Consider the following 25,375-nt stretch of genomic DNA (forward strand, 5'->3'; position numbering starts at 1 on the left):
TGCAGGATGCCGTCCTTCTCTCCCTCCGCCGCCGGCTACTGTCCTCTGCCGCTGTCGAGCTTCGCTGCAGGATGCCGTCCTTCTCTCCCTCCGCTGCCGGCTGCTGTCCTCTGCCGCTGCCGAGCTTCGCTGCAGGATGCCGTCCTTCTCTCCCTCCGCCGCCGGCTACTGTCCTCTGCCGCTGTCAAGCTTCGCTGCAGGATGCCGTCCTTCTCTCCCTCCGCTGCCGGCTGCTGACCTTCGCTATATATCCATACATACATATACATATATACATACAGTATATATAAAAAAATATATATATATGTTCTTCAGTATTTATTATTACCTTTTTTTTATTTGGACCAACAATTTGTGTCATGGGACAAGCTTTCAAGAGTTTTCCTCTTCCTCAGGTCAAGCAATACCATAAATATACTGTATACGCACATAAACATGCGCACACAGTGTATATGTTTGCGTGTGCGCATGTTTATGTGTGCGTGTGCGTGTGCGCATGTTTGTGTGCGTGTGCATATGTGTGCGTGTGCGCATGTATATGTGCGTGTACGCATGTATACGTGTGTGCATGTTTGTGTGTGTATATATGTGCGTTTGCGCATGTTTATGTGCGCATGTATACGTGTGTGCATGTTTATGTGTACGTGTGTGCATGTTTATGTGTGCGTGTGCGCATGTTTGTGTGCGTGTGCGCATGTATGTGTGCGTGAGCGCATGTATGTGTGCGTGTGTGCGTGTGCGCATGTATACGTGTGTGCATGTATGTGTGCGTGTGCACGTGTATGTGTGCGCGTGCGCATGTATATGCGTGCGTGTGCATATATATCTATATCATACAAACACTCACAAAGGGGGTAAGCGCGGCCCTCCTACCCCAGCCGCCAAAGCTCCCTTACCCCCTCGCCGCTCCCTCCCCCCCCCCGCCCGCTCCCTTACCCCCCCGCCTGCTCCCTTACCCCCCCCGCCCGCTCCCTTATCCCCCCGCCTGCTCCCTTACCCCCCCCCGCCCGCTCCCTCCCCCACCCCGCCCGCTCCCTTACCCCCCCGCCTGCTCCCTTACCACCCCCCCGCCTGCTCCCTTACCCCCCCCCCCCCGCCCGCTCCCTTACCCCCCCGGCCGCCAACTCCCCAGCCGCTGGGGGGCCAAGCAGCCTCGGATCTGCGCCAGTCCCACTCTCCACCACCTCTCACTCCCGTTGTGTGTGTGTGTGTGTGTGTAGGGACATTTTACTCCTGCCAACAATTTGTGCCTCACTTTCACCCCACCCTACCCCTGCCCTTCACCCCCCCTACCCCTGCCCTTCACCACCCCTGCCCTTCACCCCCCCTACTACCCCTGCTCTTCACCCCCCCTAACCCTGACCTTCACCCACCCCTACCCTTCACCCACCCCTACCCCTGCCCTTCACCCCCCCTACCCCTGCCCTTCACCCCCCCCTACCCCTGCCCTTCACCACCCCTGCCCTTCACCCCCCCTACTACCCCTGCTCTTCACCCCCCCTAACCCTGACCTTCACCCACCCCTACCCTTCACCCACCCCTACCCCTGCCTTTCACCCCCCCTACCCCTGCCCTTCACCCCCCCCCCCACGCCTGCCCTTTGATTGACGCACGCACACACCCTGACTGACGCACTCACACACCCTGACTGACGCACGCACACACCCTGACTGACGCACGCACACACCCTGACTGACGCACGCACACACCCTGACTGACGCACGCACACACCCTGAGTGACGCACGCACAGACCCTGACTGACGCACGCACACACCCTGACTGATGCACGCACACACACCCTGACTGGCGTACGCACACAAACCCTGACTGGCGCACGCACACAAACCCTGACTGGCGCACGCACACAAACCCTGACAGCCACACGTACACACACTGACAGCCGCACGCACACACCCTGACTGACGCACGCACACACCCTGACTGACGCACGCACACACACTGACGCACACACACACTGACTGACTGACGCACGCACTGACTGACTGACGCACGCACACACACACACACACACACTGACTGATTGACGCACTGACTGACACACACACATACATACTGACGCACGCACACAACCCCTCACAGCCGCATGCACACAACCCCTCACAGCCACACGCACACATACACAGACTGACGCGCGCACACACACACACACACACACTGACTGCTGCACACACACCCACTGACTGCTGCACACACACACACTGACTGCTGCACACACACACACACACACACACTGACACACACACACACACACTGACACACACACACACACACACTGACACAAACAAACACACACACACACTGACTGACGCACGCGCGCACACCCCCACACCCACGCGCGCACACACACAGACTGACGCGCGCGCGCACACACACACAATGAATGGTACACACACACACATACACTGACACACACACACACTGACACTGACACACACACACACACACTGACACACACACACACTGACACACACACACTGACTGACACACACTGACTGACACACACACACACACTGACTGACACACACACACTTACTGACGCGCGCGCGCGCACACCCCCACACCCACACACTGACTGAATGACTGACTGACTGCCGCACGCACACACTGACTGACTGAGGCACACACACACGCACACACTGACTGTGTGTGTGTGTGCGTCAGTCAGTCTGTGTGTGTGTTTGTGTTTCTGCGTCAGACTCACTGACGCGCGCGCACACACACTGACTGACTGACGCACACACAATGACTGACGCACACACACTGCATGAAGCTGTAAAGGAGGGAGGGGGGGAACTGGATTGATGTGAATGGGGGACAAACAGAGAGAGGGGGAGGGGTGAGGAGAGAGAGAGGAGCGGGAACATTACATCCCGGGCAACGCCGGGTCTCTCAGCTAGTATAAAATAAACGTAAAGAGAGGGTGCATACCATTCAATGATGGATACAAAAAAAGGAACAACAGGACAGTCACTCTTATACTCCCAGAAAGTGAATATATATATCATTTACGTGAATCACTATCCGTATTTGAAGTGTGTGTGTATATAAATATATATATACATACAAATGAGCATACAGTAATATTTCCATTTGCTATTTGCCTTGCTATGGAGGGTTTTTGTCACTTTTTTACTCACATAACTTCACATATACATACATATATAATATATATAATATATATATATATATATATATATATATAATATATATATATATATATATATATATATATATATATATATATATATATATATATATATATATATATGCAGTGGAAGTGTATTGTGTGTATTTACCTACACACTCACTCCACATTTCAGTAACATACATATACATCTAAATAATATTCACATATACACGTTTGCTATAAATGGAATTATTACAATTTTACATTATATACACGTGCAATGAATGGAATAAACACTGTAATAAGTTTGAAATCGCCTATCCGAGCTGCTATGCATGGCTGATCCCTTTTCTCCAGCTTCCTTGAATGTACTACTGTATGAGGAAGATCATGTGACCAAGATCATGTGACCAGATGCTAGTGCACGTTTAGAGAGAGGGAGGGCAGTGCTGACAAAGGGGTGTGCCTGGGTTTGTGACAGGCCATGAAGGGGCAGTGCCTTAGCAAATGCTTGTTAAAATAGAATACAAGAAAATTGGTCTTTCAAAGTTGTTTTTTTAAAAACCGAAAATGCTAAAAGTATTTTTTCTTACTACAGAACTGATTTATTAAAAAAAACACACATGCAGGATATAGACTGAACTGCAGCTTTAAAATAAAAATTCTCAGTCCCAGCTGAACACACTTAAAAAAATTTTTTTATATATATATCTTACCCGGATTTTGGCTATAAAAGGGCCCTCCATTGATCTGGTTCTGAAGGCTCGGCTGTGTGGTCATTGATGGAGGACGCCGGTAGGGCAGAGAGCCCCCTATTGTCGGTGGATTGTGCCTAGACACTGGTCTGTTCATGCTGTAGAACTGGGCAGGGTGACCTGGTCGAAAGAAGAAATTGTAGGAGTGAGGAGCGCTCATATTGGTCTGTGAAAATAATAGTGTTGCAGATTGTAGAACGTGAACCAATACAGCTAGTAGAAGTTTGAACCACAATAGAACCCAAAACAAAATTGCGTGATTGCTATTAATTCACTTTGTGTCCAAGTGATACTGTACATGTACAATGCCAGTGATAAGTTAAATTAAATGTAAACAATTTAATAATACGTATTTTTACATCATTATGCTAAACATACTTTTACCATGGTAACAAAACGCCTTGAAAAGATGTATAAGCTTTACATAATTTTTCGTGATAAGACTATTTGTAGAAAGAACTATGCTGCTATAGGCAATAATTACTTATTTCATATGTTTTTGTTAGACAGCTATTAAAAGGGGCTTCATTTACCAAGCAGCTTAGGAGATGGGTGAAAGTATCAAATAAACATTTTAAATGTTTTATTTTTAATGGATACATACATTTTTCACCGAACACAAAAAGTACAAATGTTAATATGAAAATGTAACAATCATTCAAGGAAAGCAAATTACAAGTGTAAGTTGTGCAGTTAGATGGGCCTCTAACTCTGCTTAATGGAACTACATCTAAGTTCCCTTTAGAATAACGTAAGTAGAAGACACAAGATACTGTACTGTACTCTTGCAATGTTTTAAAGCGCCACAAGAGAATGTGATACAAAACATTGAACAATTCCACATTATATGAACGCTACAGGATGTAATTATGTTCTCAGAATAGTTGCACTATTAATAACCACATTAACAGGGTTTTCAATTTACAAGTGTTAAAATGCTCTTTAAAGAAAAAAAGAAAGTGGTAAATAAGCTATAATATTTTTGCCTTATGATGCAGTGTTATTGTAACTTGCTTTCAGTTCGATTCTAGACTGATAATATCCCCCACATTTTTATGCAGTATCCGATTTTGCTGGAGTGTATTCATGTGCTCTACAAAAAAGTCACACTTATTTCAATATAAACTAGTAGATAAATGCGACCTTAAAACAAATGGTTGCAACTTTCTTACAAACTTGACATAAATAGAACATCTAAATGTCAGATCTTATGTCTTTACTTTGTTACTATTTAACGCAATGAATGCTTCCTATAAATATTAATGAATAAGATTTTCTGCGATCATTTGTTCTGAGAAGCCACGCATTAACTACTTACTGGGCTGAAGGAGTCAAGGCACTGACTGATAACAACACTGAGTTTGAAGCAGATTAACCTGGTTCAAATTTCCGGTGTCCGCTCCTTTTGACCTTGGGCAAGTCACTATCTCTCTGTGCCTCAGGCACCAAAAACAGATTGTAAACTCATCTGGGCAGGGACTGTCCGGAAAAAATCCTATGTACCAAGTTGCTTATCGCACCCTATACTGTACAGTAATTCTGAAGCGCTTAGCGTCCCATTGGGAGAAAAGCGGTATATGAAATAAAGGATAGCTTTTTCTGTTTAATGCATTTCCGATGGTAAATTGGTGCTGCATTTATACTGGCACTCTACATTTAACCTTCTGAAAATCGTGCAGAATATTCAATTACATAGAATTAAGTTGTCAGAGAAATGTACTCAACACTTACCATTTTCAATGGAACAGGCCACATACTATATATATATATATATATATATATATATATATATATATATATATATATATATATATATATATATATATATATATATATATATATATATATATACAGTGGTTGACAAATCACCAAAAAATCTACTCGCCACACAAAAGAATCTACTCGCCACCTAGTACCAAACGTGTGCTGCTTGGGCCAATATTTACTCGCCCGGGGCGAGCAAATGTATAGGTTTGTCGAACACTGTATATATATATATATATATATATATATATATGTATATGTATATGTATATATATATATGTATATGTATATATATATATATGTGTGTATATATATATATGTGTGTATATATATATATGTGTGTATATATATATATATGTATATATGTATATATGTATATATATATATATATATATATATATATATATATATATATATATATATAAAACCATAATGCCGAGTTAAGTTATGGTGAGTATATATATATATACACACACACACTGTTAACCCTCTTTTTTTTAGGGCCTTCTAGTGTAGGACTGATTTGCTCTCTTCCGACAGCTGTTTGGTTGGTCTCCTGCTTCTGAAGCAATGTGGACGAGTGACTGCCGACAGCTCCAAAAGTGAAGGTTTGTTGACCACAACAATCTAAAAACTATTAACATACAATTTCTAATGAAAACCTATAATTTACATTGCAAAACACAAGAACCACTTTTTAAAGAGACAAAAAAATACATGGTAGGTGCAAAATAAAACAGTATAGGTAACAGAAGACAACACAAAGGTTTGTTAAAGGAAAACACAGCCCTGAAAAGCTCCTCAAGAAGGAACACCAAAGTGCGTACTGTACTTACAAAACAATTAAGTATAGAGGTGGGGGGAAAAAACAACAGGACGTGTTTTACATGCAATATGCTTTTTTCCCCCCTTTTACACTTTGCTGCAAAGGCTCTCATGCATGTGTGTGCTCCACTTCAATCCACCAGGAAATTCCTGGGCCTACAGTGCCAAAGAGGAGCCATCCACGTCCACTCACCTGTAGGAGGAGCAGAGGAAACAGTGGGGGGAGTTGGAGAGGTGAAACCATCAGCAGGGGGTTGAGCTCCTGCACCAGCATCTGGGGTAGTTGAGGAGGAAGGGGCAGTAGCAAGTGGGACAGGGGCAGGTGTAGATGTAACAGGAATGGGAGGAGTGCCAGCTGAGCCAGCAGGGGCTACGTGGAAAGAGGAAGATGTGAAGTTAATACGGAAATCATGATAGCAGGGATTAGAAATGCTTTCAGCAAGCTTAGTTTTAGGTATTTGGTAAAAAACCTACTATTGCGCATCATTCACAGCCAGCTATGGATGAAATTCATGATGGGAAAAGGGCGTTTCGGTTTTGGAGAATACAAAGATGTATGGACATATGAAGACAGAAAACTTTATTGAAACTAAATGCACTATAAAATTTAAGGACATTTCTTACAAATTAGGTGTCAAGAGTTTTTAAGACTAAGAAATGTCAAAATTAGAATTTAAATAATACTTATCATTTATAAGAGGCGGTGGGGGTTTAGTCAGATTTAACTACCCCAAGCTATTGCAATTATTCTACATGTGTAAACTGGGGAACAACATTTCTGGATGGAGAAAAACAGCTTTGACTTGACATAAAAAGTTCTCCATGGCCAATAAACATTTGAAGCTGAAAGAGAACAATATCGCAAAGCCATTGTTTTACATGTTCAGCACTATTCTACAGGCAAAAGTGGTGACTGCAAACGAACCGCAAGTTACAGTACATGAAATCTGTAGTGAAGCAGCTGCTGAACTGGGATCAGCAAAATAAATATGGACATAGAAAAAGTAATACTATCGAGCAGAGATTTTTGTAGCCAAAAAGGTGGCTTAAAAAGAAATTCAACAAATCAAGGCTGAAGAGGTTGAAGAGATGAAGAGGTGTAGGGAGAAAGGGTATTCTTGGAACACAAAAGCAGAAGCTGAAAACAAAGGAAACTTTGGAACTCATGGGACAAAGAAATAAATCGGTTATTTCATACTTACCTGCATCAAAAAAACATTTACTATCTACACAAACTTTGTGTTAAAAGCTGATCTAAACTCTTGCCAACCTGAGCAGTACAGTTCACATATAACACGAAGGACAGGCAGTGTATACAATCTCTCCATTCTTACCTGGAAAGACACTTGGAGGAGATGGGGTGGGGACCGCAATTGGGACACCCACACTGCCACTTCCACTGTTCTCCCGACTGCTGCTTCGACTACTGGGATGACTGCCTCCACTACTCCCACTGCTACTACAAGAACCAAATGGAAAATGAACACCAACGTTCTTCGAAAATACCTTCCCAGGGACATCTTACAACATATTTTACGTTAGGAGGAAAGATTTCTACCTACTCATTAAAGGGGCTGTTCTTCCTAGGACCAAAGTGAACATGTTTAAGGGGTCTAATCTGGGTAATTGATACACTTTATACTGAACTGGGACACCTATAAAGTATTTTTTTATTTATTTAAATGTAGACTTGTGATGTTTGATTTCCTCTGGCTGCTCCCCCTTTGTGTGATGTCACTGCGTGAGCCTCAGACAGGGAAAGAAAAAATTTGATTGACCAGCACTTTCCCCATTCAGAGGCCTTTAATTCAATTGGCAGACTACCTTTTGTAAATAATTTTACAGCCTAATTAGCTTCACTAAACAAAACTAAATCATGCTAATTGCAAACGCTCAGCTATATAAATGGTTCGGAAATTAGATTACATGGTGACATTTTTAGGGGTCTGTGAATAAATCAGGTGTTTTCTATACCCTTATCCCACCCTGTCTATCAGAAAGCCAATAATAAGAAAGAGGGGGGCTCTAGCTGTGTTGGGGCTTGCAGAACACGCAGTGACAGACAAAAGAGAGCAGTCTGAGGAGATCAAACCCCTCCCAAGTCACAGCTCACAATCTTTACACAACTTTAAAGCGGCAGTCAGTGCCAATTGCATTTTTTTGCTATTTATTTTATATCAATAGATCCATACCCTACAACTGTACCCATTTAGTAGGTACTTTACCTGTTTTACATGTTTTGTACCTATTAAATGCAGCTGTACATTTTGTATTTTTTTGCTAGTGGTTGAAGCTCAGATCCTGCAGCTAATTAAAGCATTTAGGGAATTGTTGACATCACTGAATGAAAAATTGGTAATGGGTGATTTAACACACGCACAAATCGGTAAAATGATCTTTGCCCATAGTATATTGTATGTGTTACAGATCCTCCTCTGGAGGGACCACTTGATTGGAAGCTACCCAATCACACCCTAACGTAGCAAATAAAGTGCACCTATTTTCACGTTTGTGAATGTTGACTGGGCTGCAGATCTCTTGCCCTTTCAGGGGATATGAGCAGTTGAAATACCAAGTGTTGGGTAGGTCAAAATGGATGTCGCCCTAGAGCTCAGTGCAGTCTGAGGTTACCTTGATAGCTTCAGACGCTGGACTAGAAAAATTATGATTTTTTACATAATTAGAATGGGGAGGAGGGGGGGCGAGGCAATGTCCCTGAGGAAAGATAATAGCATTATAAGAGTTAAACGGCTTCTGGAGGCCTTTGGTTAAATAGAGGTCACATTTGGTTACAAAAAATGCAATAATCAAATCACAAAGATGTAGCCCCTTAAACAAGGCCTCTGGCATTAGTTAATTGGTCCTAGAAGAGCTTTCCCTTTTAAATATGCATAATGCATTCTATAACAAAGTGGAACTTAAAATACTAGGCTGGTCTCAATACAAAGACTAGTCTAGTAAGGTTTACAATACTTTTTCTTGTTCCCAACCCCAGCACGACTCAAATCCATAAGAGTCAGCATTGACTGAAAGGGAACAAAAACCTAGAAGAAACGAGACCAGAAGCAGACCCGTTTATTAATGTTTTTTGCAATGTGACCTGCAGTTTTGTGCAGAAGCTTGAAACAATTGGGGGAAGGGCAGTAGTGCTTGCACATCATTTTCACTCTGTGAATAGATGTACAACTCATAATAGCCAACCCTTCTGGTATATAGGCACATGTTCATTTAGAGAGAGAGGAGGGGGTGGATGGGGGACTGATGAACTGCAACACTTTTTACAGCAATTCATCACTTTGCAGTTTCAAGACCCTAAAAGGTTTTGCCCTTCAACACACTTCTGGCCTTCTTTGAAGAAATTAAAAGCAAAAACAGTATTTACTTTCTATAGAATACGTTACTCAACATTTCATATAATATACACAAGTATCCTTCAAGAGTCAAAACTATATGCTTAAGAACTGTAGACATACAAAAAGACTAACCACACAACATTTTTGTAATGCTTTCAAATAGAAACAAGTCCGACCATAGCACCTAAACAGTTGTAATTTTTACAAAATACTGTATTCTGTTCATTAGTCAACACAAAAGAAAAGAAAATATTCAGAAAGTTTGAAAAGCTGATAAGTCGACAAAACGCCACTCACAGTACATGTTTTAAAGCACAGGCAGTGGCCTTACATTTCCTGATGCTCTGTAGTAGTGAAGGAGTTTATTAACAAAGATGCATATGCTAGTTTAATTTTGTTAAAAAGGGGAGGCTTTAAAACAACCAAGAGTGCCATGAAAACTGAGGCATAGTTGTTGGGGTCAATAGAGAACTGAATATTGAATGTAGATAATCCATTTTCTTCTTTTAAAAGGTAAAGCCCCCCCAGTAGATCATCTTGTTTCTCATGCTACAGAATAGATCTAATGTTTCAATGATAGCCTTCAGCATGCTGTATTCCAGAATGGCATCATATTTTGCAATTGAAGACAGATAAAGTATGTGGGAATAATGATCCTTCTTAAATGCTCATGTAATGCAACTTTTTCACAAATAAGATCTGTCAAGTAAGGAAAAGGTACTTGGTCAGACTTCTAAGTGCTATCTAAATGTGGTTGGTTCATTTACACACATCGAGTTGATATCTGTAACACTAGTTCAAACTGAGATTCTATGGAATATGACATTTAGTCCTGTGAAGTTGTTAAAGTATGTGTTTGGTTTAGGAATATGCCAATCAGATGCTAAAAATACCTGTATGTTCGGTTCCTCTGGTTGACTGAAGCTGTTCTAACAGGGCTCTGTTGCTGTGAGGGAGCCATGTTACGTGTGGGGCTGGGTACATAGTCATTTGGTACCACAGGGGGACGCACAGGCTCCAGTGTGCGATAGGGTGAGTGTCGCCTTTAAGAAAAAAAACAAATAAAAATAAAATAAAAAGTGAACTTTCGAGCGATATCCCAAAGCCTGGGACTTCAGGATAAAGTCTTCAACCACCAAACCCCAAAGTCTTCAGTTTCTGCGGTTTTAAATTTGTGTTAAATCGGCACTACTTTTAGAAGGACGAAATGTCCAATTAGAAGGAATACAACCCAGAAACGTTTGGAACTGTTTGCGGTTAGCTTTGGTATGTTTCAACCCCTTCACTGCTAAAGACTTGCAGAGCATTGATTAACAAACTTAAGCAACATTCAGATTTGAATTTCGACATACAAAAAGCCTTTGAAAGAAAGCACCTGCCACACCGTTCATTTCAGAAATGGATTACTAAATTGGATATTTCACAGGAATATGTTTCATTAGGAATTATCCGAGCCCACATAAAATTGTGTATCTTGCCAAATTCACTGGCTTTATATTTATTATATTATATTTATAGAGTTTAGACTCTTACAGAAAACATGAGCCAGACATAACTAGTAAATACTTTTTCTTTTACTTCACAAATGCAAATCAATTTGAGTAACTTAAAATGTAGTCCCATATTTATCAAGTAGTGCTACTTCTTAAGGCACCACATCCATTTGCGCCGTTTTTCCAGGTCCAGAAGGTGTCTTGTGGCATAGCAGCGCTTATAAAATGTGATCCTGTGGCCGGGAGTCAAAGTGCAATCCGCACACGAATCGGCAATATCTACCACGGACTAACAGCGTGGATCGCGCTTTGCTGACTTTTAGCCTGTGTCTATTCTGGTGGTCTTAAGGTTCATTACAATTTATGTGATGTTGAGAAATGTGCTTTTCTGCCAAGAAACACTGATTTTGTTTGGAAATATTATATATACTCCATTACAAAATCAGAAGGGTCCTTCATGTTAAGATCAGACAGACCAAGCAGGTACTTCCTTTTCAGCTTCTAGACATGGAACATTCACTGGCTAAAATAATAATTTTCATGCACATGAAACAAGTCCACATTTAAATATATATTTTTTATATTTGTAAGATACGGATTTATAATCATGGCTTTGAAACCTTCATGAAACCCATTAAAAATTACTTACAAAGCTTACCTGTTTTATACATATGAAAGTACTATTTCTGTAGTGGGGTGTATTTTTCACTTAACACATGTACATCTTCTGGTAACAATATGACAATGTCTTTATTTATAACAGTTATATATTTTCCATCAGGATTTCATACACCCCGCAGGTTGAAAACCACCGATTTAGATTAAATGCACCTGTGTGAATGGTGGGAGCCTCACTTACAGGATTCCCAGAAATCCGTCTTTCCATTTGGCCTTCTGATTACAAGACCGGACGGAGGAGTAGGTGCTGCCAACTCCAGATAATCCCGGAAAACTCACCCAATAGTTCCTTTGCCAGTCATTGGCGGACTAGGTGGTTTCTGGGTGGGAGGTGTGGTACGTGGCAGCCCTCCCATCTTCATGTTCTGTGTACTGACCTGAATAAAAAAAGGTTTACATTTTTTTAAAGTTGTTACAATATACTCGAACATTTAAAAACATGACCCTAGAGTTCTACATATTGAGAAAGGGCAAGTGCAGGTGAATTTACTTTTAACCACTTTGCTAGAGGGCCTGCAATGCCAAACAAAAATGCCGGCTGCTCCAGCAGTGCAGGGGTGAAAGCGTGGCCATGCACTGTATTTGCAATGTGTGCGTGCTTGGAGTCAGCAGTTGCACTGGAAGTCTTCAAATATCATCCAATACTTGACTGCAATCTGCCAATCACACAAAACCATCAACTGTGATCATGTTTTGCCAAATAAATGCAAGCATTACCGGTTTGTCCTTCAATTTATACCTAAAAGGGGGTGTGTGTTCTTTAACTTTGGTGATTAATTTCACTTCACATCTCATTAAAGTCTAGAGCTCGGATTCTTCTCCTTCAATTAAAAATTTGGACCACTAGCACAAGAGCACTGCTATTATATCTGGCAACTGTAACTGAAAGGAGAGGTAGCCAATTATAATCCAAGTCGCTTTTAGTTTAACTAGCAAAATAGCCCCCATTTCAATCCACATGGTGATGCTTCTTAAATGCATCACGATTACATTAAATATTGTTAAGTCTTACTTCAAGACAGAAGGTTTATTAAAAAAATAAAGCACTATTCTGTAAAAGAAGTTGTGAGATGAGCAATTACAATACGTAGTACATATTTATTTATAACATTAGCACATCACACATGCATGCAAATATGGCTCTGTAATAGCACTATTAAATATGCACAATACAGAATGTACTAATTGAGTTCTACAAATGTATTAATTTCTCCAAGTACATAACAGTAATATGCATGGGTTGCAACAGAATTCAAGATCCTTCAAGTCCAACTGGAAGCAAAAAGTAATTCACACTTACACTAAAGTGTGTATAAGCATTGTACTATCCCATACATACACTATGAGAGGCAGAGAGGATGTTCTACGTTGAACATTTTATTCTATATGCAGAGTTGTCAAAAAAGATGAGCTTTTTCATTAATGCTCATTTTACAAATTGTTTCATTTTAAACTATAAACAGCATATCTAAAAAAGAGATACAATACCTAACATTCAGTACTGCGAAATTACACACACAATGGACATTAATGCTGTTTTTACTATGTTTGTAAAAAGTTACATTAAGATAGTCTAAACAGTCCATAGAATATCCAACATGGGTAGTTCCATGGTTACAGACAGGTCCTTTTCATTTTACTGGATATAGATCCAATGTTGGTCTTTCCCCCTCCTAATAGAGGTAAATGAGAATTTTAATCCTAATAGAGGTATATTAGTATTTTATCTGGTAGTGTTAGGACCTGCGAACTGGGTCTGCCTTGTCGTGGCTCGCAGGCTTACAATGCTTTGGCCAAAGGGTTAAACTAAATGACCCTTTTTCAAGAGAATATATAAGTATTTTACTGTGTATTTTTGTCATATTGGATGTAGCATTGGGCTTCTCTGTTGCTTGTTGTTACAGAGATGTACTTTTAATTAACATGGAGCAGTGTCTAGTGTTTACACAACCCAGTTTAAATTTACAACTCCAAGACCAAAGTGACATTTGTCATTACAGATTAATTAAAATCCAAAATCGTATTCAAATGTTTATGCCGAAATATCCCTGCCAGAGGCAGCAAGGGGTTAGCAGTTCAATTAATGTAGCAAGGATCAAGCAAGTTTCCTATTCCAACACAGTAAGAATGTGGTATAATTTAATGAATATTAATTGGCATATACATTACTTTCACCTGCCCAATACAATATATTCTAGACATAAAAGCACAGCTTGCAATTTGCCAAACTTCTGAATGATTATGTGGTTCTATGCTCGTCTGCAAGAAGCTTTTGTCAAAATTGCTTCCAGCTCTGCGATTCTTTTCTTCTCTTGATTTAGATGAAATCTAAAAATAATCTGACATCTGTATTTTGTAGCACTCTTATTCATTGATAAAAAGTGTTATACATACATTTTTTAAGTTGGTCATTAACCATTTAATTTTTAAATTGCACATTTTGTTAAAATATCCACTATTCCATTGTCTCTGAATATATTAGGCATGTACTAGAGAGGAATACAAATAATAAAAATGCTCTGCAGCCTGAGAAATGGCGTTTCACCACACCAAAAAATTGGTCAAGAAAATCTCCAATGTGTGGCACACAGATTGGAGATTTTAAAACGGCTGATGAAATTCAAGGTGTTTATTATGGATTATGAAAAAGTGATGAAGGAAAATGTATTTTTACATACAAGTATTAGTACCCCAACTCGTAAGATCCTACGAGTTACATAAAAAAAAACTAATTGATTAGCAATGTTGTGCGGGGATATAATAAGTGACTAGAACAAGTTACTGGAGAATATCGCGTAGCTATTTATAATTGTATATTGGATGCGTCATGGTAGGGGGAAATGTTCCCTTTCCGATGCCTTCACAACCCCTCCCCCCTTAAATTACTTCCTTTTCACTATTCCTCTTTTTCCTTCCCCTCCTTCACATATGTCCAAACCACATAAATAAATGCAAGGTTTACGATTTGAAGACTATGTAAGAAGATAAACTCTATGTTGTACTACAGCCGTTGGCACTATGTAATGTAGAACTGTTTCCTCCACGCCACACCCCTCCCCCCCGCTTTCCTTTTGTATCCTATAAAACCTGAATAAAAAATATTGTTGGCAAAAAAACAAATTGATAACTTCTTTCCTATATAAAAATTGCAATATAAAAGAGGAGAACTTGTGAGCACGTTATGACATTTACAGAAAGGGAAGTTTTTCTTAACTTAATTGCTAGGACTGCTAATACAATTTATTAATTAAGAGGTTTCACCAGGGAATACATATGAAGGTCTGGGAGAGCATACAGCGATAGTGACTTACATCATCTAGGAAGACACTAAACTGCCAATCCATAAACATCAAGACCAACACCCTAATCACTACACCACTTATTCTTATTCTTATTGGCAACACAAGCAAAAAATAAAATAAAATGTAAAACACTTTAGTGGCACAAGTAAGGGTTTCTATCATTTGTAGGTTAGAAATTAGTCCTCACAGGGACAATCATGGGTTCCTGCAGGCATATCACTTAATATGATCAGGTAGAAATATTTGTTTTTAGAAAGGACATGGTTTAACCTCGTTGACATGCATCACGTAACTGCTCGGTCATTCTTCACAAGAAAAACAGAACACTGCATATAGAATAAAAAGAATATTACACAGGGGAAGGTAAAACCATTTCCTAGTGATCCCAAATACACCTTTCTTTGATAAATACCCATAATAGTGCAACATCCTTTCAATAAATATTTCAAGTATACATGTATGGTCTTGTTATAATAACAACAGTATAAAGGTTTACATTGATTTTTTTTTTCAATTCATAGCACCAAAGGGTGATGCTACATGAACAAGAATAGTACAATTTAAGTCACAAACATCCTCCCTCATTCTCGGTGTGTAATATTCTCTAATGATTTAGTATGGATATTAAGCCTTAAGAATTCTTACCTTAAATCTAAGCAACCACTTAATGCATAAATGGAGCAAATAAAAGGAGGTAAGGAAAAAGTTATTGAAAGGTTAGTCAGATCTTCATGAAAAGAATAGAAATATAATAGCAGAAAGCACAAAGTTAAGCATTTGTTATTGACAGAATAAGGATACTTAATAGGCTAAGTGGTGAAATCAAAATCTGTTATGGACATTTTTTTTTTTTTTTAAACAAGGAAACAGGTTGAAAATTGTATTATTCACCAGTACAGTTCAGACTAACTTCAACATGATGGCTGCAATAACATTCTAGTGGATAAATATAAATAACTTACAGAGAAGAACCTTTACCTACAAATACTATTCAGGAGTTTAAAGGCAGAAATGAAAATAAATAATGACAAAATGCACCCAATCACACCTTTTGCTAATGTAAAGTTTACAGCTGCTTGAAGCACATTCATGACAACATACTCAAGGCCAAATATGGACTGATAAGAACACCGAGATTATTGACATTAAGCAAAAATATGTCATCTCTTCCAAGCCCAAAATAAAATTGTTTTCCTTTCTAGCTACTCAGAATAATCTAATGTAGTACATGCAATGACATTCACACAGCTGCAAGCAGTATAAAATATTGAACCCTCTCAGCCATCAAGTCGTGCAACAGCTTCAATGCGGGCACTTCCCAATAAGATAGGATAAGCATACCTAAAACCTTGTAATCAGTACATAGTAAGTTCCATCATAACTGTTCTGAAGTTAATTCTCCCCGTTTCATTTCCATAACCATGTTGGCACCACTCAAATTGTTAGTACAAATGCCTCTCTAACTATTTCGAAAGCATTGTTGGGTTCTCTCTCAAAAGCCTTAAACTAAATGCTGGTAATGAAGTATACATGTGTGGTTGTAGCAAGCAGTAATAAAAGTAAAAGATGACAATTTCTCATTTTCGTAACTTTATCCTGCTGGCTGTGCGTTAATCACCAGGTCATCAATAAGGTGAAGATGCGCAGCAAGTGTGGGAAACATTCCAGTGGACATATTTAGCAGAAAAGTGTGTATTTCATTTGTGCTACTTAAAGGGTTTAACTTACTTGCCCTGTGACAGCGTGAACTGTGCAGTTTATAAAAAGTAAGGTTTCCATTTTATATTTCCACCCTTCTCAAAAATCTTTAATGGTTTGCCATTGTACAGAATCACAAGTGTCAAAATTATTATTTTTAGAAATTGAATTTTTAGAATTATGAAAACACCCAAGCTTTGGCAAAATACAGGTGGCCTACAAATATAAGCAAGCCTTTGTTCAAATACTTTAAATGCCAGATTGAATGAATGGAAAGGTTATACATTTATTCTTTTTAAAATTATTTTTGAACAGAGGCATTCATCTTTACATGAAATTTCCACTCTAGATAGGATGTTTGCCAATCTTGACTAGTTTTGTTACAGGTCCACAATTTTTTTGTGGAGTTAATAAAAGGATCATTGCAAGTTAAATTACCTTTTTAAAAAAAAAAAAAAAAAAAACATGGGTGGAAAGTAGGGGGCTTTGGAGCTGAAACGTTAATTTCACTTCCGGGGACACTCTGGTTCCCGAGATATTTACAAGGAATGGTAGCACCAATAATTCCCCACATCATGCAGGTCAACAGGAAGCCATAACAGGTGACATTGCAACTTTCCATTGTCAGTGTTAAGCTGGAGATTTTAAAAAGCCATTTTGCTTCCCCTGGAGGGGACCCTTCCCTGTGCTACCTTCCCAGGTCTGCATCTTAGGGACCAGGAGTTCCAGGGAGGTGAAATTGTGTTTCAGCTCCGGAAAAACAAAAAAATGTTCGCTGCTCCTGTAAAAAGCAGTTCAACAATTATCCATCAATGAAAATAGCTGTGCAACAAACTGTCAGTGTGTAATATTTTGTATCACTTATATAATTGTTCATACAGTTTAAGCAAACAAACCAAATAAAACCGTTAACGAATTACATGTAGTGGGTCTCAAATTGACGCAGAAATATGCTAAGTTATAAAGCCTTATTGAGTAGGCCAATTCACCTGTCCAAAGCTCAACAAAAGTGTGTACATTCTGATGCATTTGTACTGGTGTTGGGGATTAAATGTGAACTATTGAACATATTCACTTGTACAACTGGTGAACCGTTACATTGAGGAATGGTCAAGTATTAAAACTACAATATGCATTTCTAGGTGGGAATTCAACAGGATGTTGATAGTACATTAGTTACAAAATGACTCGAATGAAAACAAAATGACTTTGATTATATAAAGACAGCAAAAGCAACACCTACCTTCACTCCATGTCCAGTGTCATCTAGAATTGTGTAGTCAATAGGTTTTCTAATATAGCGGACTGGTCGCTCCAAGTTCGCTGGAGCAATTATTTTGTGCGTTCTAGAGGTGTTTTTGTTCGTTGTCAAGATGCCAATTTCTCTTCTAGCAACTTTTTCTTTGTGGATGTCCACAGTCTAAAGAAAAAAAAATGTTTCATAAAAACCATTTGAGGTTTATTGAGAGGGGAGTGGGACTTTCAAAATGTAATACTATGGCAAAATTAATTTTCATATATTCCATCTATTCCAAATAAGAAAACATGAATCTTCAATTAGAGAGACTGAAGGTTTGCACCTGCGTTTAAGATGCAAGTACATAAATGAAGCTAGGGGTAGGAGAACATTCTTGCTATAAACTAAAATAAATACAACACTTCAGACAAATTGAAAAAAAAAAAAACAAATACAAGGGAAATGGTATAGGGGTATAATCGAGTGTCAGTGTTATCTGCATTGGCAGTGGTCGACAAATCACCAAAAAATCTACTCACCGAACAAAAAAATCTACTCGCCACCTAGTACCACACGTGTGCTGCTTGGGCCAATAGGAGCTCGCCACGATGTTAAATCCACTCGCCCGGGGCGTGCAAATGTATAGGTTTGTCGAACACTGTGCATTGGCACAGACAAAAAGTAACATTTAAAAGCTAACCCCCACCTGTGAAATATGGTTGATTGAAGACTCCATGCGCCGAAGCTGGGAAGCCTGAATATCCAGCATCTGAAGGACATTGTTGGCTAAAGTGTTGATCAGATAAGCCACACTGGCTAAGGACTGTGTTGTATACGCTTTGGTTTCTTCTAGGGCTCTCTGCTTATCTGCAGCCTGAACAAAAAATATATAGAGATTTAAAAAGCTGTATTTCTCATAAGTATCATCTATAAAAAATAAAATAAAAAACAAGTTGAAGCAGCTCAGTCCAGTCAGACACATTAGGCAATTTGCCAAATAAATACAGCTCAACCCCGTTATAGCGCGATCAGCTTATAACGCAGTTTGAGCGTGGACCCCGAATTTTAATTTTGCACACACACTACACACTGCACACACTCACAGCACACTCTCACACACACAGCATACAATCATAGCACACACTCACAGCACACTGCATACATTCACAGCACACTGCACACACAATCTCACACAGTCAAATACACACACACAGAGAGAGACACTGTCTCTTTAAGGGAGCTTGCTCTCGCAAGACGGAAGCAGAAGCTGGAAGCAGAGACGGGGAGAAGAGCTGCCAGATGGCGGGTAAGTGCTGTGTGCTGTTGCCGCTGCCCCACCGGGTCTGGGGACGCTGGGAGAGTTCTCAGCTTTCCCCCTTCGGCGGACACGGTACCACCGTGTTACAAATCCAGAGGCTGAACAAGTGGCACTACTACCTTACAAATAAAATAAAGATTTGCCAAAACATTTGTTAGCCTTCTTACCAACTAAAACTCTCAGTACTGCTAAAAATTCAATGTTTTGGAATTACACCTCACATAAGATTGACAAGTTCTGTGTATTCTATGTGGTCACTCTTTTCAATAAGTTTATAAATCTATATTCAATAAGTTTATAAATCTACATACCCTTTCTTAAAGCAGCAGTCCAAGCTGCTGTTCCTTCCCTTCCCCCTCCCACACCCACTTTAATATGTGCATCAAATACAATCCACACAATGATAAGAAATTCGTTAAGTTGACAATGAATTGGCAAAGATTTGACTCAGTGGTTCACGAAATGGCTGTCAGTGCAGCAGAAGAGGACTAAAGATGCAAAGTTCTGTGGGGAAGATCATGTGACCAGGCAGTCACTAGAGACAATTGGTGCACTGCTAGAGAAGACAGGGCTCAAAAAAGTGTGTGCCATAGCCTGTCTCAGAAGAGGAAGGGGATGTGACTTTGTAAATGGTTGCTATAGAAACAAAAATGCTTGTTCCATTAGAATACATTTCAAAATGTAATTTAGTGGTTACAAAAAAAAAAACTACACATTTAGGGATGCAGGTTTTTTTGCTTTTATATTTTGCAAAATGTTTATTTTTTCCTGCATTTTACAAACACAATAAAGTGCCCAACAAAGTTAATGCAAAAAAAAAAAATGTAAAATTACATTTGAAGTCAGCATTTATCGGCACTTTGTTTCTACGCCTTGTGCTGCCTTTGTTTTCTACCTGATGCTTGGCTGGAACAAGAGGTGGAACTCAATAGGAAACAATGCGTCATTTACAGTTTTTATTGGTTTTAACCGGTAGTGCAAGATGGTGTTTTTTGGTTAAAACCTAAAAGCCTACACATTCTAATCCTGTAGAAAAACAAGGCTTTCCCATTTTGCATGATTGATGGTGTTCACATTTTATGAAACTTCAGTTTGCTTGCACATATTGTATTGATTACTGACACTTTAAGACGACGTGACGGCGACGTCAGGCTACGGTCTCTGGAAAAATCAAATTGAGATGACTTTCAGCGATCATGACCTCCCCGTCGCGCTTACTATAAGCACGCGCGACGGCGGCAATGGATTTGTTTTGACGCGACGGCGCATCGCTGTTGCCGTCACTATAAGCGCATCCTAAGAATGCATGAGGAGGGACATTTGACCATACTACACACACAGCTTAACATTCTAAACCCTAATGACAAAGTGCAGTGCGAAATCCTGCTTTTAACAGCCAACATGTATTTAAACTGAATATCCTGGAGATGCTAACCAACTCCTGTTACACCTCTAGCCTCCAAAACACTGTACAGTACTAGTGATCACTTCAGGCAGATTTTTTTTCTTCTTTTAAACATCCCCGACATGATGAAGGAGATCAATAATTAACTTGCTGCTTTATCATTAAAGCAGATACACCATAGAATGCCATTTTGGATGAGATCATGGAAATGATGGTATGTAATTAGCAATAATTATAGTTTGCACAGCAAGCTTTACAACACACACACACACACACACAGACACACAGACACACAGACACACAGACACACAGACACACCTGTTGGCAGACACCTTTTCTTAATGCTAAAGACACCATTTCATTTTTAACTAATCTTGTTTGGAAAACTTGCCATGCCTACAGATGAGTCCTGAGGTTTGAAAGCTTTTAGGATGCGGTCCCAGTGCTTGAGGCGTGTGCTGTGCGTACAAGCACCGCCCCTCAATGGGGCTGAGCCCAGTTTGCACCTTTGCGTGGAAGGTGCAGCCGCGCGGTACGACAAGATTTTTCAAAGACGCTGACATCGAGTTTGTGACGGAGACGTGACTCCGCCCCCGCCAGCGGTTCAGCCAATAAGGGTGAACCAGCTGCGTGAGGTCATGGCCACGCCCCTGCAAACCCCCCGCCACGCTCCCTCCATCGCAAACTCTCCCAGGACTGCAGATCGCGGTACAGCGCTGTGCACGCGCCGGCCCCCCCGCCGGGCGCGTGTGCTACAGTGCTGACTGGGACCGCAGCGTACACTGGTTTACTGGTCCAATACAGTGGTTAATTGTTCATCATCTTATTTTTTTCACAAGCTATATGTCAACATTTAAAAATCCCAAAATTTCAAGTTTCAGGATAGGTTTAGCAAATATTGCCCATTTGTATGCATCACTGAACCCATAATTTTTCTTGAATTAAGTAGCGATTCAAGGTTTGAAATTCAAGAGAAAAAAGGCAAACCATGGGCATTTGGAATTAATTAGCTACTACAGCTACTACTACTACAGCTACTACAGCTACTACTACTACTACTACTACAGCTACTACTACTACAATGCACTCAAGATAGTCAACATGACTTAATAAAATTGAGAGAATATCACAACCACACTGTTTTAGAATCGAGGCGGGTGGAGGGTTTGGGCAAGTGTACCATCTTAGAAATAAAGGAAATTATGCTGGGTGAATTCCATTTAGCAAATGCTTTATTTTCCATGACAACTACATTAGGCAACAAATCAAAATAATGCTTCATTATCCTCCAATGTAAAGCAGGACAGTATTAAAGGGTTATTAAAGGGTTATCAAACAATGTGGTAAATTGTTGTAAGCACTATAGCACATTTTTTTATAGTAGAGATTGAAAAATTCAGTCCAAATAGGAGTCCTACCTCCTAAAGAGATTTTATTGCGTTGGAAATTTCCAGACACGTAATCTGAGATCCTAAAGATGTAACATGTTCAGGAGTTTTCTGAGATTACATTTTGTTAGGAATTAATCGATATCTGTAGACAACTGAGATCTCATGACATCTCCACGCCCCTCCGCTAAATTGCAAAGGGTTGCATAGAGGTTTCACGGCTCCGAATACTTTCAGGATTATATTGCCTTTTTTGGAGCGGATGCTCTGGATTCTAGATGAATATTGTTTAACTCATTTTTCTGTTTTATTACTTTTGTCAAAAAACTTTTTGTCCAGCGCATGACAGCCTCGAATGACATTGACAAATGTGAGTGTGCATCCAGAAGGACCATTTTATATGTGCATGATGTATTAAAGTTTCTTTTACATATTGCGCTATTAAGTCCCTCTTTCTCCTGTCCCTGCTAAAGATCCAATCGTCCCTGCACCTACACCTATACTCTATCATTTCACCCACAACTGCCACATTATGGATGGGCTGCCGTTTATCCATTGTGTCTTCCAAACAACCACTCCCTCACCTTGTGTCTATCTTTATCCAGCGCATGGCCTTCTCTGCTCTAGAGGCGAAAAATTGGTTAAATTCTCCTCTTGTATGTGAGATTTGGAAATATTTGTTTTGTTGGGTTGCTCTTGTGGAGTGTTTCTAATTGGTGTCGTCTGTGGGTCATATTTTCAATTTGTTTTTTTCTCCTCTTCCAGGAAGATGAAGCTATCAGTTTACCCCGAATCGCAGCCTTAATGGCTTCCCAGATGGTGGAGTGGGGCACATCCAGTATGGAATTGATTTTGAAATATTGCACCAATTCCTCTGATCTCTGCTATTGTATCCGAATTTGCTAATAAACATTCATTTAACATCCATCGGCTAGGTTCTCCTTATATGTAAATGTTACAATGACGAGAAAATCATCATGATCAGACCACGCCGAGGACAAATGATCAGCTCTAGTGAGATTCCCACTCAAACTGTAATCTATAAAAATGTAATCAATTCTAGAGTAGGTGTTATGGGGATAAGATTAGAAAGAAAAATCTTTTGTCAATGGGTTAAGCAGTATCCAGGAATCCCACTCCCCCAAATTCTCCTGAGCAATCATATTGACCTCTCTGGAAACCAAACCTTGGTGACCCCATGGCTTGACAACGCTGGGCTCGAGCCAATACAGATTAGTTGACTAAGTTCAGGGGTCTAGTCCTGGATTCAAACTGGGAGGTTTGACTTGAAGTCCAGACTCAGCCTAGAGATAAGTCCTGGGTGGAGGGGGGTGGGGGAGAATGTTCACAAACATGGATGAACATAACTACAATAAGGGCCGAGACTTTTCAGGCCTAAGTGCCCAGAGAGTTGCAGGAAGACCCATGGCCAACATAGGTATCGATCAATCCAGGAGAAAAGGGGGTGGGCCAGGTCAGGAACATCCGACGAAAAGCAGACACTGTAAAGGTTTAAGTTATCTTTGATCTTGGCTGCAGTAACATTGGACCAGGCTGATTTTTGTTGTTTTGGCGACGCCTTGTTACGCACTCGGGCTGTTTCTGGAATGGGTGGATTCAGGTCCGGTAATGCCAAGATCAGGATACCTTCTTTATGTGAAACAATAACATGGAATGTGTTATTTATTGTGGGAAAGCAGCAATTTGAAAGGAAACCACCATCTATTTGATCTGTTTTTCCCTTAGGATATTTGTAATAGGACGGAACTCTTGTCTTTTAGCTAACGTGGCTTGAGCCACATCTGGGAAGAGTTGGAATTCCTCAAATTCGATTTGGCTTCAGGATCTAGCAGCTTTGAGGATTCCCTCTTTGGTTCGGAAATAATGAAGTAGTACAATAATGTTTCTGGTGTATTAGCCATCAGGTTTTTAGGCTTTGGGGACATGTGGGCTTTGTCATTTCGGATTTGCTCTTCTGTTAGATCAGGGACTAGGGATGTTAAAAGGCGTGAGATGAGTCAAGTAGATCATTACTTCCTCAGATACATTTGATTCTTATGTTATTACGTCTGGATCTATTGTCAGCATCTTCCATATTTCCTATGATTGTGCCGATTTATGTTTCTAGCTCAGCAATGTCGTTAGCAAGCCTCCTGAGTGTGCCCTGTGGCCTCTATGTGCTAATTCATCTCTATGATGTGGGTTGAGATAGCATGGATTTCCCCTTTATGGCTTTCATATAGTCAGACTCCGCATGAAGTACTGATTTAATTTCTTTAATGTAGCCTTCCATATCCCTTCATGAGAGGGGAGAGGATTCGCCTTCAGAGGCCGAGTTCCTGTCGGAGTTTCCTGCGCGTGACTGGGAGCCGCCATTTTCCACAAGCCGCTTCCTAAATATTTGAGCTACTTCTCTTCTTTAATTTGTTAGGTATGGTTGGCAGGGGCGTTCTGGTGCTGCCTGCGTTCAATTTCAGAAGTGTTGGTATGCATGGTTTGCTTCAGTCAACCACGCCATCCCCTCCTGCACGGAGAGCAGCCATTTCCCTGATCGTGCACATGTTCTCTCCCCCACCCCCACCCTACAAACTTTTAATTAAATAATAAATGGGAGTGTCCATCTCAAGGATTTTCAACTACAGTATCAGCATTTAGGCCTCGTTCAGGGTGCTGGCTTCGGAGGAAGGGCGTGCTTACGTGCGAGCTGCCGTGGGACACAATGTATTCAAATTGAATATTGGTTGTCAGGGTAGCAGCTGCCCTGTCTCCGAAGTACGGAGTTGACGCTGGCTACAGTTTCAATAAACAACCCAAGTCGTTTTTTGAAGCTGCAGCAGCTTCACTGGGACCTCGGCAGCCAATGAAATCATTCTTGAGAATGATTTCAAAACTGCAACTTCGATCCCTAACCTCACGTCTGTAGCCCCGCCTCCTCAACTCCTGAAAAAGTCTGCTGGGGAGTATGAACACACATCGCCCAGCAGACTGCCGCCCGCCCTCCAACTCCTGC

General features: G+C 40.4%; 1 protein-coding gene across 14 annotated transcripts in view; it reads right to left on the reverse strand.

The window, feature by feature from the left end:
- The window catches only part of ABI2 (abl interactor 2), a 91,980-nt gene that overhangs the window by 26,495 nt on the left and 40,110 nt on the right, over positions 1–25,375 (reverse strand). The window contains exons 2-9 of one of the 14 annotated variants that reach the window (XM_075608564.1): positions 18,961–19,128; positions 18,261–18,437; positions 15,965–15,982; positions 12,297–12,394; positions 10,740–10,889; positions 7,828–7,949; positions 6,687–6,863; positions 3,866–4,024 (exon numbers count right to left, since the gene is read on the reverse strand). In XM_075608564.1, the coding sequence (XP_075464679.1) occupies positions 3,866–4,024; positions 6,687–6,863; positions 7,828–7,949; positions 10,740–10,889; positions 12,297–12,394; positions 15,965–15,982; positions 18,261–18,437; positions 18,961–19,128 (1,069 nt within the window). Of the gene's footprint in view, positions 1–3,865; positions 4,025–6,686; positions 6,864–7,827; positions 7,953–10,739; positions 10,890–12,296; positions 12,395–15,964; positions 15,983–18,260; positions 18,438–18,960; positions 19,129–25,375 lie in introns of all 14 variants that reach the window. The other 13 variants (XM_075608563.1, XM_075608567.1, XM_075608566.1 and 10 more) reach the window with 13 other exon arrangements.

Source organism: Ascaphus truei, chromosome 7 (assembly GCF_040206685.1).
Source record: "Ascaphus truei isolate aAscTru1 chromosome 7, aAscTru1.hap1, whole genome shotgun sequence".
Taxonomy (NCBI): Eukaryota; Metazoa; Chordata; class Amphibia; order Anura; family Ascaphidae; genus Ascaphus; species Ascaphus truei.